The sequence below is a fragment of the Populus alba genome, chromosome 1, assembly GCF_005239225.2.
Source record: "Populus alba chromosome 1, ASM523922v2, whole genome shotgun sequence".
Classification (NCBI taxonomy): domain Eukaryota; kingdom Viridiplantae; phylum Streptophyta; class Magnoliopsida; order Malpighiales; family Salicaceae; genus Populus; species Populus alba.
The window spans coordinates 41979772-42000516 of NC_133284.1; the positions used below are offsets into that span (position 1 = coordinate 41979772).

The window sequence follows — 20745 nt, forward strand, 5'->3', positions numbered from 1 at the left end:
ATGGAAAATTTTAAACAATAAAGTGCTCCTTGTCTCTAGCAATAGTAAATGCTAGATACTTTAAACTTGCCTTTAGATTTTTTTTAAAAAAAGTAGACAAATTGTATATAAAAATGTTTTTTACATATTTTTATAGTTAAAAAATTATAATTAAAAATAAAAAATTTTATGTATACATATAATTAAATAAATTTAAAAAAAGTGTGTTAATAAATAAAAAAATATAAATGATAAATTAAAAAAATAAAAGATAAATATAGATCAAGATATTTAATCTTGTAAGCTGTGATATTTACTCAGTTGTATTTGTTAAATTTATTTATTGAAATGATTTTTTTTTCAAGTAAATGATAATAGAAATGAAGACATGAATTAAATTAATTGAATAAAATAAAAGAGGAAAAAAACATTATACAAGGTTGCATATATTAAAAATACTATCTCAAAATAATTTTTTATTTTCAGAAATAAAGTTCATCTATACAAAAGATAAAAAAAATATATAGATAAATCATAAAAACCCTTCAAAATTTAAATATATAACAAATATAAATAATCAGCATTTAAAATAGGCTTATTTAAACAAAATGAAATAGAGAAGGAATATTAATCTAAATATAAAACAAATTAGAAAAAAACCATATAAAAAAAGAATTAATTTAAAATAAGAGTTAGGAAAAAAAAAAAAAGGTAAAGGTCAAGCATTGCTAGACCTGACAAGCCAGCCTAGCTCATTTTGTTAGGGCTGCACAACGAGGCCCTTATACATTCCATCCCAAAATGTTTTTGAAAATAATAAATTAGACAATACATCATCTGATTTTCTCAGATTTCAACCATTATGGTAACCAGAAGATAGAGGCTTACTTTTTTAAAACCCAAAAATCTATTTTTCAACCTATTTTTAACCTAAAACACCTACAAAACAACTTAGTAACCGTGATAAACCTATTCATAGCCTTAAAAGAACCAAAAACCATCTCAAAATTGAAACTAAATATCAAACTGAGCTCAAATCTGTTTTTTTCACAAACTTTAAAAGTTAAAAAAAAAAAAAAAAAAAAAAAACCTAATATAAACTCCCTCATCAAATAGAACATTTGACACAAACATCGACTATTTTGGTAGCCTAAATCAGTGTCAAGACATTCTTCTCTCTCTTCTGTCAAAATCTGGCAACCTCTCTCGCTCTTCTCTCAACAAAAAAATAATAAAAATAAATTTTTGTACTAAAATTGAATTTGAAAAAAAAATAGGCATCGAAAACATATAATTTGTGTTATTTTTAAAGTTAAAGGATCAAAATGTATATTTTTCAAAACTCCTAGCACGCTACCCATGTTTGGCAAATTTTTCATTTCGATCCTTATTTTTCCCATTCCGCTATTAACTAAGAAATCATATGTAATTTGCCTTAAATTATGATCAAATTTTCTAAAATAAAACTTTAAGGACTAAGATAAATTGTCAATAAATGAACAGTTTCATCTATGATATTTTTGTGAGGGGTGAATAGTATTGACTGCACAATATTCACCCCACTCGTTTTTTATTTTAAAATTAATGCAATTAACTAGTACTATTGTGTGTAAGATGTACATAGGGCTTGGGACATTGAGGGTTCCTTTTTGATAACTTAGTGTGGCAATTTTATCTTTATTGGTCACGTTGTTACGTTGATGTTTTTAGTTATATAAAAAAAACTACCTAGAAATGGAGTTCATACTCTTTTTTTTTTTTTAATTAAATATAATATTATTACAAATTGAAAAATATAAAAGTGTTTTTATTTTGTTCCATGGTATAGCTTTAGTTTGAAAAAACAATTAAAATATGTTTTCTAAACTTTTCATCCATCTAAAAAACATGTTTGTCCTTTTTTTTTCAGTTTAATGAATTTCTTAGGGCAAAAATGCCCAAAGACTTTTTCAAATACAACATTTTTATAAATTCAAGAAAGTTAAAGTGTTTCTTTTATTTCTCCATGATAAAGCTTTATGTTAAAAAAAATACATTTAAAAGATGTTTTCCAAATTTTTCACCCATTAGAAAACAAGTTCTTCCTTTTTTTGAGTTTAATGAATTTTTCAGGCAAAAAATGTCATTAGACTTTTTAACTAATTATAAATATATCCTACATATATATTCTTATTTCTTTCAATTTTTTGCCCTAATTTCTATTTTATTTGCATCATTTTTATTCCTTACTAATCATTTCTCCTAGTTATGGACTGAAAAGTTTCTAGATATCTCTTAAAAGGAAAGTTATAGAAAAGAGTCTTCATTAAACTCTTCCTTATATAAGATAACAAGTAAATAAAAGTCTAAGATTGAGAATATTGAATTCATGAAAATAGATAGTTGCCACGGTTATTATAAAACTCCATAAAAAGTTTCCTTTTTATCATAAAAATATGCTACTCACTTCTCACTTGGTATTCCTTTAATACCTTGTAAATATGATGTAAAAAAAAAAAAAAAAAAAACCCATAGGGCATAGTCCTACCATTAACCTAAGACCGTTGCTATTTTTAGATAGGCCTTCGATAGTTTCGTAGACATAAAACATATTAAATATCTACATATCTAGTAAACAATAAAAACCATATGTTTTCTCTTGAAAGGAAATTTTTTTTTCTCTTTTTCTCTCTCTTTAACAAGATATTATATTAAAGAGTACCTACTAATAGATCTTCAAATTGATCTATTCAAATTTATTTAGAGCCCCAAAGCTCATTGCTTTTAGGTATAAGCCTTCTATTGAGTCCAAATCATATTGGTTGATGATTATGCATCCCATATCTAAATATAAAGATATTGTTTAATTCTGTCCAAAAAGAGACAAGGTTGTTAGTGGTTTCTTATTTGGTTATAGTGGTGATTTTAGATGGTTAGATTGCATCAAAGATCTCTAGCATTTTTATTTGTTGCTGAAGTGTTTTTTTTTTTTTTTTTAAGCCTGATAATAATGTAATTTGTAGTGGCAACACTAAGCCATATTAGGATGGACTTTTTTCATATGTTGAGGTTCACATTATCGTTTTGAAGTGGAAGTGTCTCATTCTCAACATTTAACGGTGAATAAATTCTTTCTTTCTATTTTTATTTTTATATATAGAATTTCTTCTTGGTATGGACTAAGACTTTCTCCCGCTATGCCTTTTAAAGCATTGCTAATTATTGACCAATGTATAATGGAGACATAATCTACATAGTATTAGAAGTGAATATAAGAGTTATGCATATCTTGAAGATACCATTTCTGAGTTTAAAAAGGATAAGTGAGCCTTGGTTTTCATTTTCTTGAAATCTTTAGTTTTTTTACAAAGAAGATTTGGGATTTATTGAAGAAGATGAAAAAATGAGTATTACTTGAAGAATTGATTAATTAATTACATCTTAATGTTATAGTTCTTTTAATCTTAAACATTGAGTTTAAAGCAAGAAAATGTTTCATTTTTGAAAGTTATTACTCGATTGGTATGTTATATAGTTAAATATAGTTGACATTTTAAAAGAATAATGCTCATTTTTTTACATCATTTCATTTATCTTAATAAAGGAATACAGAAGGGATTGTTATAAAAAAAATAATATGTTTATATGTCATGTGAATAAAAACAATAGTTTTTTTATTGTTAATTTGCAAACAATCAACAAAAAAAACTTGAACAAACCATTGACTAAGATATCAGAATTCACACTAGTGGTCAATGATCAAGTTCTATACAAAATATGAGTCTTTAACAGATTAAGTAGTAGATATTAAAGATTGACACAAAAATATATATATTTATATACATGCTAGAAGAATACATATGAAGAAAAAAAAGTATAAATTATATTAGGATTGATATTATATATCTTTACATGTCTTAGACTATTTGTACATGAATAAAACTTTATATCTATATCAAATTTTATCTTTATAATATTATAAATAGGGTGTAGCATCCTAAATTTTTTAATGCAATTTTTATTTTTATAATAATATGATATTCTTTGACTTCCTTACACTTACACTTACCTTACACGGAATCACTATCATTTATATAACATAATATAAATTTTATATTGCATTAATATCCACCATACCATACAAGAGACTTTCTTTCATCAAAGTAGAAAATTATCTTTTTTTTTAATGAAATTTTAGCAGAATTTATATATAATGAAATTCATCATATTTGCTTTACGATTCAACACATTCATCACCACACTTTGCCTCTCGAGAGTAGTAGTAGTAGTAGTAAAAATAATTTCATAATCCATGTTTTGTTAATATCAAAGAGGGCATGTTCCATGAACATGGCCAGTTGACAAATGTACGAGCGCGAGAAACCAGCTCCGTGGGTGTCGTGCCCCTTCTCTTCCTTTTCTACCCTTCACACAAAATACGTGGCCGTTTTCTTCACCGAAAAGACACTAAAATGGCATTTTTGATATTAATTTAGAAAAGGATAGGCTAATTCGAACTGGGATCACATGGGGGGATCGATGGTGAAAAGAACAGAGAAGAATCCCAGGTTGTACGTCACCACCGATGATTGTTCAACCCACGCGCATTACGATGACTTGCTCAAACAATCTCCTGCCACGTCCACCACCTTAGCAAGTTTAGAAAATTATCACTTAACTAAGTTTTCTTTTTCTTTTTTTTTTTAATTAAAAAAATTGGTTGAAACTCCAAACTTCTTTTGTTCGATTAAAATGATACTCATACCAGATATATTTGGATTTTTATTTATATAAATATTAGTATAATAACATTCTGGTGCTCTGTTTTTAAATAGATTAACAGATTAATATTTATTTTTTAAAAAATTATTAAAATACATCAAAATTATTAAGTTAATAAAAAATAAATCATGAAATTTAATTTTTAATTATTAATATTAAAACTAGATAGATTTTACTTTTTTTTTTTTATTATTCAACAAATGTAAATGCATAGGCAAATGTAATTATAAAAAGAAAAATGCAGGCATTTTGAATTATTCAAAATATTCTGTTATTCATTGCATGATGAATTAATGATCACAGCTTCTGCACGCGCAGAGAAAAGCAAGTAGCAATGATCAATTCAATCAAAGAACCACAGGCCTCGTTGGCAGAGAGAGACCTCTTCTGTACTCACTCCAAAGTCCAAACTCACGCAGAAGCAGCATGAAGCAAAGGCTATATTTTTAATTATTTTCTTTAAAAAATATATTAAAATAATATTTTTTTTTTTATAAATCATAGTTACCCACTGTGATATTTAAGAGAGAAAGAAGATTAACTATGTTTTTTTTTTTTTTTTAAAAAAAAAAACAGCTCTTATTTCAGCGGTGGTAGGTGAGAATTGAAACTTTTTACTGTGTTATTTATATATAAAAAAGTTTTTCATTTGGGTTAGTTTACAACTTTTTTTTTTTTATAAAACTGTGTTAATTTCAAGAAATAAAATAAAAATAAAACATAACTAAGCAGGAAACTCATAATCCACGGTAGCAAGAATGATCATACCACCAATAATCACTTGACTCTTCCACGTGGCAGGTGCAGGTGGGGCCACAAGATTTCAACCAGTGTGGGCCATGGCTAATTTAATGAAGAGAGCCAGAGTGGCAGAGCACGCAGCAAGCTTTGAAACCCTAAGTTGCAAGTGGGAAATGAGAAATGACCAAAAAGAATAGGGGGGAAAGTGGGTCAAGGATGACTTGAAAAGCAGTGGTTTGACCAAACATTTACACCACAAAGAGACAGAGAGAGTATTAAAAGCAGCTTTTGTTTATGCTTTTATTAATTGTGTAGAATGTGCTTTCTAACTGTGTTTGTGTCCCAGTTCTGAGGTAAAGCCAGCTGTAATGTTTAGTTTAGTACTGATCAATAAAGAAAAAGTGAGTTTTTTGGATTGATATATATATATATATATATATATATATATATATATATAATCTTCACGGACTTTCCTAGCTTGCTATCCTTGAAACTCCTTTGATCCAGTAGAATCATTCCATTACTTGGTTAATTCTTGAGTGTTTGTTGATTTAAAGATAAAATAACTAAAAAAATTATTTAGAGAACGAAAGAAAGTTTGGCAATTTATTCTTATAGAAATTTTCTAGGGCTCATCTTTTCCGAGATGACAAGGCTAGGGGCTGTGCTTTTTCAAAAATACAATAAAAAAAAAAAATACATTGTAGATAGAATTCTAGGTTAAATTTTAACATAAAAAAAAAGGTTGATATTATGGATGTGTTTTTATAGTAGAGCATGCTTTATTTGACTGACAATTGAAAAGATGATGTCTATGCCATGTCATGAGGAAGTTTTTAAAATATAATTTTATTTAATTTTGTGATAATTAAAATAATTTTTTTATAAGAAAAAACACAATGATTAGGGAGGAAAAATGTATTTTGTTATGTAGTTTTTTTTTTTGTTAATATATTTTTTTTTGAAAAAAAAATGTCCTTTTTATTTGTAGTGTGCTTTTTGAATAAAAAATAAAGATAATTAAAATATATTTTCATAATAATTTTAATGATTTTCTTATATCAATTATTCTTTTTTTATTTTCTATAATTGCATAAAAATTATCTTTTGTTTATTGAAATTTTTTTCGGATGAAGATAAGTTTGTATTTGATAAACAATGTTTCAAATAAAAAAAAGTTTCCATCAAAACAAAAATAAATGCATAAATAAGGAAATATAGTTTTGATTTAAGATATTTTATTCTTATTGAATGCTCGTAGAAAACTGGCATATGCTACACTATGGTTTAATTTTTTTTTTTTGTTTCATATTAGGTACATGTATAATTAGACAACTTGCATGAGTTAAGTTATGAGTTAGACCAAAACTATTTTTAATGCAAAAAAGAATATTCAAGCCTTGAAAAATTCTTTAGCAATGTCATTAAACTTGATTTTAGTAAGTCAACCATAAAGCCTTTAAATTTAACTTCTGACCTAATTCAAAGTTCAAATTATATAGTTTAGAAGTTATTCTGACGTAACCTGATTAACTTTATGGATTCAGAAACAAACTAGACAATCAACAAAAAAGCTTGGCTTTACAAAAGATTTCAAGATCGTATTCTTTTTGTAATATTGAAATAACAATATAATAGTTGATCCAAGGTTTGTAACTCAATCCATCGAACCCAAAACTCAGGTCATGAGCTTCATTAAGTTTAATATATTTAGTTTTAAATAATTATTTATTTAATTATATGATAACAAAAATAAATGTTTATAAAATCAAGCACCAACTCAATAACAAGATATTTGTTTGAGATGTTATAACCTCATAAAAAATAAATCAAAATATATTATGAAGTTAAATTCTCAATTAATCCAAGCTAACCTTTCAAACCTGTATTCTAAGTATGGATTTTACTAGGTTTAATAACTTTGTATTTTCCAAAACTAATTTTTATTAATTATACGAAAAAAATAAACACTTTCAAATTTGAGCTCCAATCAAATATCGGGATATTTATTTGAAATCTTAATAAACCTACAAAAAAAAAAATTCAAAAGAAATTATGAAATCTAATTCAAAATCAACCAAAATTTGAAGGATAAATTTTTAAAAAATTAATAAAAACCTAATGTTGAATGATAAATTTGAAAAAACATATCAATAAAAAAACAAGCCCACTCGCGCGAGCTTAGGTAGCTTAGTGGGATGTACTCGAGTGTTTGGGCGTTCTTTTATTATTATTATTTTTTTAAGGATTGGATGATGTGTCGTCTACCTTTTAGTTTTATGAAAAAATGTATAATAAACAACACGTCAGTTACTTTTCTAGATTCTAGCTAGCATAGGAAGTTGAAAAGTCGAGCTTTTGACTTATAGATCTAGAAAACTCATTTTCATCTCTTTTTCAATCATGAACACTAAAAAACACCCTCATGACCTCAATAAAGTCATTTTTGTTTTGTCTTAAATTAGCATTTAGTCAATTAAATAAGCCAAAATCCAACTAGAATCTAATAAAATCCCGTACCTTGATCTATATTTTTTGACAAGATAAAAGAAAAAAAATCTACACGAAACTCTTTTCATCAAATGAAACTCGTTAACATCAATGATAACTGGTTTCATTATCGAAAAATGATCTTAGGCCTAATGGAATTTAAGTTTATTCACACAACTTGTACATATCCTATTTATACTAGATTTAGGCCTAAAAAATAAAATTCCTAAACTAATAAGACAAAAAAAAAAAAGCAAGGAAAATAAAATTTCAAAAGTAAATAAAAAAAAATATTTAGAAAAAAAGAAGAAGAAACGCTCTATCATCAATTTCCTATTTTCGCTGCTGCTCATAGAAGTTCTGGTTGATTTCGTTAATGTTCGAACATAAAGAAGTCTCACTGCTAGATAAGGCATTTCTTAATTGTGTTACTATAAACAATGACGTACTTTATAGTTAATTCTGGTCATATTTTATATTTTTTTAATTATTAAGAAGAATAAACATCCCTGAACCCAAATTATTGATAAATCAGAGGCACTTTAGTGACAATATTAAGGAAATGGCTTACATGTGAGACTTGTACAGAAAAGGACCAAGAACAAGGAAGAGGAACCAAAAAATTTAGGACCTTACTAACTTGGATTCTAGGCTATTAGAACCTAACAAAGTGGTCGTGGAGCTGAGGTTAAAAAAGGCAAAGTTTTCTCCAAGTTCAAAGAGGCAAGATGTCAAAAAAAAAAAAAGTAGTGCAAATTGGAGTTCAAGGGAAAAATTATGAGTTTTTGAGCATAAAGATGAAGAGTTTACTTACCTCTCTTGACTTATGAAATTATGGTGGAGATAACATTTGAAGAACTTCGGACAATCAATCCATAGCAAAACTCAAAGATTTGAAAGCAAAGAAGAGTAGAGATGCTGAAGCCCTTAGCTTGATCCAAAGAGAAGTTGTTAGTCCTATATTTCCAAGGATCATGAGAGCTACAAGTGCAATGCAATCATGGAAGACTTTGCAAAAAGAATATGAAGGTGACGTGAAGGTTTTGAATCAAATAAAAAGTTGCTGTGAGGAATTACTGATAAAAGACATGTAGAGAAAATGTTGATTAGCCTTCCAAAGATGTGTTGGATCCTTTTGTGGCTGTTGTAGAAGAAATAAAAGATTTGTCTAGTTTGGATGTCAGAAAATATGTCGATGGCTTCTCTAAAGTCTTATGAGAAAAGGTTAGTTAAGAGCAAGTAGAGAAGGGAACAATGTTACAACAGCCTCGATAATGCTATTAACAGGTGAAGGTGAAGGTGAAGGTGGAAGAGTCGAGCTGTTCTGGAAATGAAGTTAATGAAGAAGGGGAAGCAAGAAATCTACTGCACTTGATGCCTCCAAGGGCTAAACTAAACTAAACTAAACAATGATCATCAAATCTCTATTACTATTTTCTGGAAGTCGTTTAAATTTCCAAATATTATGACAGTTTATGCCTCTTGTCTTACTGAATCAGTCACAACGTACCATTTTTAGCAGGCCCTGAAGCAGATGGAAGCTGTTTTACTAAAAAAAAAACAAAGTAGAGCTTCCGAAGCTTAAACTACAAGCGATCTAGCAACTTTCCAGTAGGAGAAGCAGCTTTGATCTTTGCAAAATCATGGCATTCCCAAGTATCTCAAGCTGATTCGATTGAGACATGAACCTCAACCACTGCTAACCTGGTAATATATTTTTTATCTATCACCTCAAATTGAGTTTCCATTTTTTTGCCACAAGTAGTCGATGAACCCTGTAAGATAGAAGTCCAGTGCACTACCCCTCTTCTATATTTATTTCAAACTCGTATTGTTGCAAAATGAAAGACAAAAAAAGAACGTACTCAAAAACTTTTACAGATTGCCAACTGGATACTTCCATCTATACAATACTGCCTGATTGCTTATTGCACATAGCAAGATCAACTACCTAAATACGAGGGAAAAAAATAAAAAAACAACTAACAGAAAAGAGAGGCTATAAATCCTGTCATTGATATTGTTTGTATGATTTTGTTGAATCTAATTCAATCAAGTTCCAGCACCACTTTACCAGGGATTTTCTTCTTGTCTTTAGCCTCATGAGCCTCTCTTACTTGTGTGATGGGAAATGTTTTCTCCACCGGTATTTTCATTTTTCCAGCTTCAGATAGCCGGTGGATCTCATCCAAACCATCTGAATCAGCTCTCATGTAAGTCCACCAGTATTCTGAAAATGTGGATATTGGTTCAGTAAATTTACACGTTTAACAGAGAGGTATAACATTGTGGAAGATAATATTTGTTGTCTACCAACTAAGCTCCTGAGAAGATGACATTTTTTTACCTATTCCATGTGAGTATCGGTATTGAATCTGTTTTTTCAGTAAAATAGCTGTTGCGATAGGAAGCCCAGCAACTAGTCCATACCTATCAGTCAAGGATGCTGCCTCGCCCTGAAACACAGGAGATAAGATCCTTGAATGTTATTGTCAAAGAATTTAGGAAAGTAGCTTCTTATTTCTCCTTTGAAGATATCCAATAACAAGCTTCCGTGTTACCTGAAGCGTCATATAGTGTCCCCCTCTCTTCAAAAACTTGATGCCAATTCTTTCTGTTTCTGGCACACCAATGGTGTCCAAGACAGCATCAAACTTCCCCTTAATTGCTAGTTCAATGTCCTGCACATCAAACATGCTAGCTCACTGATGAAAACATTACTACGGGTCTCTCAACTCTATAATATGTACAAGAAAGAAAATCAGCATGATTCAGCTGGAAACATAATTAATTAACCATGTAATTAACTAAATTAAAAACAGGCTTGACATATGTATTTCATTTTAATTAGCTGGTGGTATGGGGCGAAAATAATATATCATTACCTCAGCAGTATAATCAACAACCTGCTCAGCACCTGCTTCCCGCACTCGATCTATGCTTTGACCACCACAAGTAGTTGTAACATGACAACTTGCAGCTGCTGCTAGCTGAATTGCAGCCAAACCTACTGCTCCACCACCACCCACTACTAAAATCCTTTGCCTGTGAAATAATTACATTGAAGTTGCCAAAGAAGTCATACATATTAGCAATTTACTAAAAATACGGTAGCTTTCACATTGGATTTCATATTTTTTTTTCAACAAAAAAAGCTTTAAGAATTGATTATTTGAAAATCAAATATTCAAACATCATATATACAGCCATCTACAGGCTGATTGCATGGACAGTCTCTCAACAAGTGGCTGATTTTGAAATGACTTAACTACAAAACCATTTAAGATGGCCTTTTAAATCTTAATGTGTGCTCACCATTAAATTTGTCAACTTTTGCTCATGGGGCATGAAACAACAGATGACAAGTGTCACTACTTTGCTGATGATGTCAAGAAAAGTCTGAACTCAAGACAAAGGCCGTGTTAAAATTGTGAGAAAAGTTGGGGTACCACATTATAAGGTTTGATACTCAATAAAACAACTTAAATTTAGACAGAAATCAAGGACCGACACTAAAATTAACCCAAAGACTATTTCAAAAGCAAGAAAATAAATACATGTCAAACTCTCATGAAAAGATGATATAAAAAAACAAAATAAAAAACAAAATAAAAAACAATAAACTGATCCTTATGAAGTTCATTAAACAGTAGATCCTTACCCCTCAGTTATCCTAGCAGTGCTTTTTAGAGCACGCCATGCAGTAAGTGCAGCAAAAGGAATGGCACTTGCTTCCTGCAGGAGAACACAAAAATTTAAGCAAAATCTACATTTAAAAAAATAAATAAATAACAGATGACATTTTTTGGTTGTATCTATCAGTAAAATATGTGTGGAAGCACACACAGACAGGCATAAATACAGATATGTTTAAGAATAGGCAGTGATCAAATTTTTGATCCCAATACCCCAACTAATGACTTCTATATATATTATACATCTATACTCGTAAATCTCTACTTAAACATATATCTCTATACGTTTTAGAGCATGTGATGGAGAATAAATGCAAGGTTTGCATTATAATTATATCATAGAAAAGTTAGAAACTATGTTTCTTTCTCTCCCTCATCTCTTTCCCTGTTTTACTCTCCTCCCTAATTCCTTTCTATTATTCTGCTTTCCCTCTCTTCTGTCTTCTGTTCTACATCAGCATGTGCATGGTGCAAGCTCATGTGTGTATGAATGCTCGCAAGCTTGGTTGTTTAAGACTCTTGGCAATGCTCAAAGTGATCTAGAATTAAATCATAGTCACATATAGGACTAAAAAGATTAAATGAGGAGAAAAGCTACCCTTAATGTAGCCCAAAATTTGATGGACCTCCCAAAAAATAAAAATACACACCGTGTGTGAATGCATGTTTGTACAAATATTATGTTTGGCTAAAACAACAACATGTGGATCACAAATCATGCTCAATTATGCATTGGGAGGGGCAATGAAATAATATTTCTGCTACAAACTGTTTACTCACTCAGCAGTTGCCAGACATTTTGTGCCAACCAGAAATGCAAAAAGAAAAGACATAATTCTATGCCTAAAAATACCCAATTATGAAGCACCTACCACATGCGTAAGTGATGGTGGTTTTGGAGCAAGTTCATCTTCCGACAGAACTGCATAGTCAGTATAAGTACCCCTCACAGCAGTTGGATGCAACGCACCAAAAACTTCTTCTCCAACACTGAATGACCGCACAGAAGATCCAACAGCTGCAACTTCACCGCTAATATCACGACCCAAAATGAGAGGTAGAAGTGGTTCAAATATGGAACGACCATAACCTGATCGCATCTGAAAGCATTAACATTTTTAAACATTCAATACCCATCATTCTTCTGCGTGTCCAAACATATTTACACATTTCACGGATATAAGATATATGTTGAGCATGTACAAGCATAGGGTTTATCCCTGTATGGGAGTGCAAATATTTAGTAAATTAGTTTCAAAATGAATACTTGGTATGTTTCACTCTTGGATGGTATTTTTCTAATGCTCCATAGAATCCACTTAATAAATTTCCATCATCTTAAGGTCCACTATACAAGTCCGAATAAAGTTCTCCTAAATGAAATCAATCCCGTAGCTTGTGTTTCCGATCACAGCAGCCTTTCACTATGCAACTGCTTCGTTTATTACAGAGCAGCTGATGAAAATGACTCGAGGGCTCACATTTTCCTTATGACGTGGATTGAAAGACCCATGGGACTAAATGCTTGGACCATTTGTTTCTTTAATCCTATTTAATAGAGTATTTCCTTCAGGATTCAATACACATAAGAAGAGGATCTTGATTATTCTCTAGAAAACATCTATGATCTATTGACATATCGACAGGAGATGTATTATCTTTGATAACTTGGAAACTTAACACCAAAGAGCTTGCAACAAATGCTATAATTAGTTATTATTTGACCTAATTAAGTTAAGAACATCATCGAGTTTTTATCCATCAGAAACCAAAAAAGAATCCCACATTACATAACAAGGAGTTTGCAAAACATCAATCTCACCATCTATGATCATATTCAGTGAAATTACAGGGAACCCCAAGATTTCTTGTATGATTATTTGAATTTCTCCACACAAAGAAGTCCCCAATACCCAAATCTCTCCATCTTTCCAATGGGCTTTAAATTAAAGAAAGAAACAGCTAAAACAATAACTCACTCTAGTATCAAGTGGATTGATTGAAACAGCTCGTGCTCGAACTAGGACCTCGTTGGGTTTGAGCTGGGGGACCTCAACATCAGACCGGAGCTGTAGCATCTCGGGTCCACCGAACCGGGGGAGAACAACAGCCCTGCAACTGGTGGCAATGAATCTAACAAAACCAGACTTGAAGAATTCATAGTCACAAGTCTTGAAGGTGTGGCTTCTTCTTGACAAGACTCTTTGCATTTTCTTGGTTCTAGCGCATCAGTTCAGATTCAAGGAGGCGTGAGCTAGCGGAATGGAATGGAATATATAGGAGAGGAGAGAGACTGAGCCTGAGCGAGAGCCAGGGTCAGGGACGTGGCTCTGTTTGCATCCGCAGACTGCATTTTGATTAGCTCTCTCGACACCTCTCGCTTGCTTTTGTTCTCGATTTTTGGGCCCTAACCTAAACCTGCCTTCCTCCTTTTGTTGGGTTGGACCTTTATGCATGCTGCTGCTCGCATGGCAACCCAATTTGTCATTTTCATTAGAAATTTTAATTGCTCGGGAAGACGCTTTTTTCACCGAAAGAGAGTAGGGTTAATTACTCGAGGCAAAGAGCAAATGGAACTCGAAAGTGCTTGGTGAAAGAAAAGATGTATACTTGTTAATAAAGGCCCAGGAAGTTCATAAAATTAGACTCAGATTCCTAATATTTGGTTGCGATTCTTGTACATGTACCGGAATAAACTTTACTGTATCATTACTAGTGGATCATGTCCCCTCTCTAATTGTGGGGGAAGGTAGCTGCTCATCATGAAACAGAGCAGCAATCAAGGTACATCAAACTACAATTTAATTCCCTGCATGTTCTCTCCAGAGCCACCAGGGCCGCTACTTGTAGCCATTCCACTCGCCAACACAGCAGTGGAGATGAAACTAGGATTTCCAGAATCGACAGCACTGAGGGTTGCAGCCTCTTTTGGCTCCGCAATTATTGTTTTGGCAGGTTGAGAAACATTGGCTTGGGAAACCGTAGCTGCTACACCTGTGTTATGTTGCTGCTGCAGCATTGTTTCTGTGGCAGAAGCAGCAACCCTCAGGGTACTTGCTATGGAGGGATCTACACTAGTTTTCTGCTGGTCAGAAGCTGCTGAGTCATTTGCAGCATGAAGTTGTAGCAGCCTATAATCAGTTTCAGGCCTCCGACAAATCTTCCTTAGTGGCACAATTTCCTGAGGAACACAAGATTGAAAACTAGATTAACATCATGGAATCCAAAGAGCAGCTGGGTAATGAACTCATTTGCGCAAAATGAAGTAACTCAGTTGTATCTTCAGCATTGCTCCAAGAGAGAGATGCGGATACATGCATGTGATAAATATGCTCATGAGAAAGACAAATCACGCTCTAAATCAAACTACATTTATATCAAAGATGTTGAAAACATTAATTCCTTAATTGAAATTAACAATGGCAAAAAAATAATAATCTGTTAATCATGATATTACTCACCTTTAACGAGCCGTGTAATCAAGAGGAAATTTCAATTTGCACACTCAAAAGAAAAAACTGCATTTCTTGCACAAATGCCAGAAGAGTATGCAAAACGAGACTTACAATTTACATGATTCCATGAGTAGCAAACATAAACTCAAAACTTGAGTTTCTGTAATGAAATTGATTTCAACGAGATAATTAAAGAGGAACTTTAGCCAACACTGTTTTTCCCAGCACGAGAATAGGCAAAATCTGTTCCTCTGACTTTAGCTTATGTGAGATCAAGCACATGCATAGATCTAGTTTTAACAGTTAAAACCTGCTGTTACGCTTTTCTTATCTTGAGGAAGTCTATCGAGTAGAGGGAATAAAAAATAAAGAAAGGTAATTTAACATCTTCCACTTGAATACTGAGAAACAGAAGAAAAGGAGTTCTATATTTGGATGAAAATCGTCCTATTTATTATCCAAAAGATGAACAAAACAATTTTGTACAACACGGGTTATGTATTGAAATGGGTTTTCCATTGGGCTTTGTACATCAGAAACAGGAAAGATGCATTTCAAAATTGAAAAGAAAGAAACATAAATATACCTCAGACTGGTCATGATCATAACGCACCAAAAACCTACAACGGCAACCTCTTACATCATGTCTTCGTCTTTGTGCATCAAGAACATGAGCATCAAAATACAGTGCCTGATCTTTGCCTTCCTGAGAATTTGAGAGCATTTTAGAAAGATGCTCCTAATAGTTTCACCAAAGAATGATTTAATTGATCATTTGTTTTCATTCACAAGTAGATGCTCCCACCTGAAAACAGAGTATGAGGTCTCCAGGAAGAACTGCAACACATTCCGATGCTTCGCAAGGGAGAGAACGCTGCCTGACATGCTTGCAAACATTAAGCCACTCATCTTCATCAGGTCCAAAACCAGCAAACCGAACCAATACTTCCTGAAATGGCCAGAAATAGTAGAACATGATGTTAGCAAAAGAAGGTTGGCAAAGTAACACAAAAATAAAAGGCACAATTGTTCCCATGTGGCAAACAGCTAAGAAAACTCAATGTTGACAAAATATTGAACAAAGTTATTGGTAATTATTGAATTCTCTTAAGGAGTAGGGTCATAAGAACCAGAGTCACCAATCCCAACATATAGTTCATGGGCAAACAACTCAAATATTAGCTTCGGCAAACATTTGAATGTGATTATTCCTTCTAGGTCCTAGTGACAAGATGGAAAACTCAGTCCCTATGCCATGAAATCAAATCTTTTAACACAATAAACAATTTAGTAATGGAATACAGATATTGGTTCACATATACTTAGCTCTGAACAATCTCACAGAATTTTATTCAGAGAAAGAAAATGGAAGATAAGTTATCTAGTTGATGATAAAAGGATGCAATTGATGCATGGATGAGAAAGGTGAATGAAAATTACAGATGCATTAAACTCAGCATGCAACTAACATATATCCCAAGTAGTTTATGTTAATCATTGCATTACTACATGCAGGAAGAATGAGTTGATATATTACCGGATCCCCCTTGTCCAAGTATCTATGGGATTGGAAGGTTCCTACATCATACCTGGCAAAGAAGGTAACAAAATTAAAGTGAATCAAGTAATCCCTAAACCAAGCAAGGAAAAAATTAAGTATCAAATAGAACAAGAAGAAGCATTAAAATCTCAACCACTTGAATCCTCAACTGGAAAAGCATTAAATTCTCACCATGCACCATCTCTACCAGATTTGGCTTCAAATTCCATATAAGAGTTTTCTGAAGTTGCCCTTCTGGCACCAGCAGCTGTTAAAAAATGAGGGCCAAATAAATCTACAAACTGGATGTAGGCATTTAAAAAAAACGATTTCTGCAATATATAGAGGTGTTAACAACAAGTTGCATAGTTTCTTCAGCTTTAATATGGAGATGATGTTTAATGATGCTTCTTAATGACTAATCAGGACAGTCAGGAACATTTAAATCACCAGTTTGGGAAACTTTGCCAACCATGCAGGTATCAGGAGATGCAAGGAAACAAAATTGATTATATGAGAAATGATTATGACACAGTACTTAATTTTTAACATCTTTGTTTTTCTAGAACAGGTCAGGAAAAGAAGGATGAAGCTTTTAACAGGTAAGATGCAATTATGTCCAGTGAAAAAGAGAAAGGAGTTCATCCTACTTAATTTTTCAGTAGCTACTATGCAATTATTTTCCTCACTAAACTGTACTGCATAAACTCCATTTTCTGTTTCTTTTTGGTACCTTAAGCAAACACTTCATAAGGTAATGCAAAATGCCAAAAACTAACCAAAAGTGTTACCATATGATACAACCTCCTCCCCTAAACATATCCTTAACCACCTAAATCCCCCCTCATGACTAAAGGCCATCTTAAACTAGAAGTATATGATGATTTCACACTGCATCATAGAATTCTATAGAAAAATGCCCATTATTAAAAACAAAATGGAAATTACATAACTAATTTTTCTTTTTGAATCTAGATTGGGAACATTTTCAAAGAGTAGTCCTTTCTTCTCTTCATTTTCATACCTGTAGACACTTCTAGCAGCTGAAAGAGGAATTGGGAAATGAAGAAGACAGAAGATACGAGAAGAAATTGAGAGACATGAAAGAAGAGAACAAAAATCAGATGTGTGAAAAGGGACATCTCAGAACAGCACAGACAAGGAAGACATTAGAGAATTACAAGTTCCAAACTTGAGCATGAGAAATTATCCCCAAGAGAATGCTATAAAACATTTTGATGACTGGAGATGACCCAAATTTACCCAATTTTCAGGAAAAGGGCCATGTATTCACACAGCTAATTACTTCTGAAGCTCCATCACTTTAATTCAACAATGATTTTGAAATTGGGAGAATTTCAAAGGGATGTAAACTTTGAAGCCTGAATGTGGCTTACGCTCCACAGATCAGATTATAAGCAATCTAAGCATGACTCTACACATACAGCACAGTACCATTTCAAGTTCATCTGGAAAATATTAAATGGCTTTTGATTGGTTTGAATTTTATTTTTCCAAGTTTTGGTTTAGGCAGAAATATTTGGATAATAAAAAATAAAGGGGTTTCATTGAAGAGTTCCGATGACTTGTGTCTTGAGCTTTGATTAAAGGTACCCCCTCTCCCCCTCCCTCTCCCCTATATTTTAGAGAAATGCGGTACTTCCACATCAGATTGTGAATATGTCAGAATAGATGATACAGGGCTGTTGGACTTGGACTTCTGTTGCTAGTTTGTTGATTGTCTTCATGTTGTGTGGAGATTTATGCACTATTTGGGGTCATGTGTGCCCATGAATTGGAAAATATCATCTGTCAATAATGCTTGAGATTAGAGAGGTCCTTAGCTTACAACTAAGAAAAGATTGCAAGTGAACTGTGGTCATGTGAGTCAGATGGTAAGTCTGCTGCTAAATGATTTTTATGATTTTGGAATCTTCTACTTGAGACCTTGCAGAAGATGGTTGTGGTTCCTTTCATACAAGAGAGCATTAAACAAACATCAAGGCATTATACCAAACAAAGAGTAAACAAAGACATGTTGGGGGACAGCAGGATGGATGAATAAGCAATCATTTCCATTGATGAATAAGCCATAGGAAGACCCTGCTTTCAGCATGAGCAACATGGAGCATGGGAAAGAACCTAAAAACAGCGATGAGTAAAACCATTTCCCGCAGATACAATCAAAGTGTCTGTAAATAGACTAAAATACACTTACACAGGCACATGGGGTGTGTGCGTGCCAGAGCATGCGCTTGGATGTGATGCTTATTCGTATGCAATACCCATCAACATTGAAACCAAACACAGCAACGCTAAAATTTTAGTAATTTAAGAGACCACTTAATAAAACCAGGTGACATCTTGAATTCAAAGTTGAGAAGTGCCAAAGAAATGACCTAATAGGTAAGCAAAAATGCTAAAAAAGGATAAAGTCCTCAACACTTCGGAATTCATTCTACCTGAAGAAGCAGATGTAGTGGCTGGCACAGCATCAGGTGTAGGAGCAGCTACTTGTTGAGGCACGCTCCTCGCAGCAGCTGAATCATCGCGAGGCATAGGTGTTATATTTAACTTCATCGGGGCCTTATTTGATTTTGCCCTTATTGCATACCGTCTATTTTGGAACCAATTCCAAACCTATAAATAGTATTCCAATTAAGATATAAGTGTTGAAATAATCCTAATCATGCATGAAAGAAATGCACTCAAGGTGTCTTACTTGTTTCATTTGCACTTGAATCTTCCCTTTTCGCTCTGGAGACTCACTACAAAGAGAGATGAACACCTCACAATTTTAATCCCCACGCTATAACGAGAAAAGTTTAAATATCATAAGTTCTTGAAAGAAAACACACTCACCTGAACTTCTCTGCAAGAGATACAAGAACCTCACGAGCTGGCATCATGTTATGGTGTTCTTGCAAAATAGCGTCCATCTCCGTGACCTTGAAAAGTGGGTACAGAACAAAACATTACTCAAAATACCATAAAAGAAAAAGGTTTTACACGTTCAATTCATCTGCTAAAAGGGGAAAAAAAAAAATAAAAAGAAGAAGCCCGGGGAAGGGGGATTAGTCTGCCTTCTTTGCAGCCTATAATATCCATCTGAAGCCTAGAGTTCCAAAACATGATCAATCCCATTGCAACACACACTTGGATCAAGTAAAATAGTATCCCAAGATTTTATTTCAGTAGACAAAAAAAATTTGAATGATATCATAATGTAAGCTCTTATCAATTTATGCGACATGCTTTGATTGTTTATATATAACGAAAGAGAACCTCAACCTCCCCAAATCCGCACAAATTTTACTTGAAAAAAAAGAAGTCCAGACACGTGAAAAATTAGATTACATATAACTAGTTAAAATTAAACATTAATGGCATTAGATAACAATACAGAACAACACAACATCATATATTGTAAAAAATAAAAAATAAAAAAATCAAGGCACTAATTGAAACCCAGAAAAATCAAGCACAGAAATCCAGAGATAAAACCAGCCCACTTTGTATTTCCAACTTTAAATACAACCCGCATCAAGAAACAAAAAACAAAAGAAAAAATATTGACAATGACAGAAAAGATAGCATACCTCATATTGCATGAAGCGAAAAGAAGGACCGCCATTACTGGGAGGACGACCCATCGCTTCACTCGACTACTCTCTTCTTTTGCAACTAACAATTCATTTTCGAATCAGACACGCGCTCTTTTAACAATCAAACTCTGTTTGTTACGGTTAATGTTTGTTTTTTTTTTCTTTTAAGGGAAAAATATAAAACAAGGGAAACTCAAAGGACAGAATCCCTTAAAAAAAAACAAACGACAAAGAAAGAAAGAAAAGCAGAGGCCAATTCATGTGTGCGAGAGAGAGGTGGCATGTTTGGATTTGGCTTTAACGTAGCTTACTTTTAAATTATTTTTTATTTTTAAAAGTATTAAAATAATTTAAAAACATTAAAAAATAATAATATAAAATTAAAAAGATTAAAAATATAATGGGACCACAATACTAGATAAAAAAAAATCAATCTTGTCTCGTGAGCAATGGCCTTTACTATTTTGAAAATAGATGTT

At 32.3% G+C, this 20745-nt stretch overlaps 2 protein-coding genes across 2 annotated transcripts; both read right to left on the bottom strand.

The window, feature by feature from the left end:
* Window positions 1–9760: 9760 nt before the first annotated feature.
* LOC118056922 (uncharacterized) lies at window positions 9761–14076 on the bottom strand. The gene is made up of 7 exons (XM_035069361.2): window positions 13646–14076; window positions 12539–12766; window positions 11633–11706; window positions 10857–11016; window positions 10533–10652; window positions 10319–10427; window positions 9761–10201 (listed from the first exon to the last, which is right to left on the bottom strand). The coding sequence occupies exons 1-7, from the start codon at window positions 13874–13876 to the stop codon at window positions 10020–10022; spliced, it is 1104 nt and encodes a 367-aa protein (XP_034925252.1). The 5' UTR covers window positions 13877–14076; the 3' UTR covers window positions 9761–10019.
* A 181-nt stretch (window positions 14077–14257) lies between these two features.
* On the bottom strand, window positions 14258–20527 carry LOC118056921 (protein SAWADEE HOMEODOMAIN HOMOLOG 2). The gene is made up of 9 exons (XM_035069359.2): window positions 20261–20527; window positions 19524–19609; window positions 19384–19429; window positions 19124–19301; window positions 16854–16929; window positions 16659–16710; window positions 15927–16070; window positions 15708–15827; window positions 14258–14847 (listed from the first exon to the last, which is right to left on the bottom strand). Exons 1-9 carry the CDS (start codon window positions 20312–20314, stop codon window positions 14461–14463), a joined length of 1143 nt encoding a protein of 380 aa, XP_034925250.1. The 5' UTR covers window positions 20315–20527; the 3' UTR covers window positions 14258–14460.
* Window positions 20528–20745: the final 218 nt, after the last annotated feature.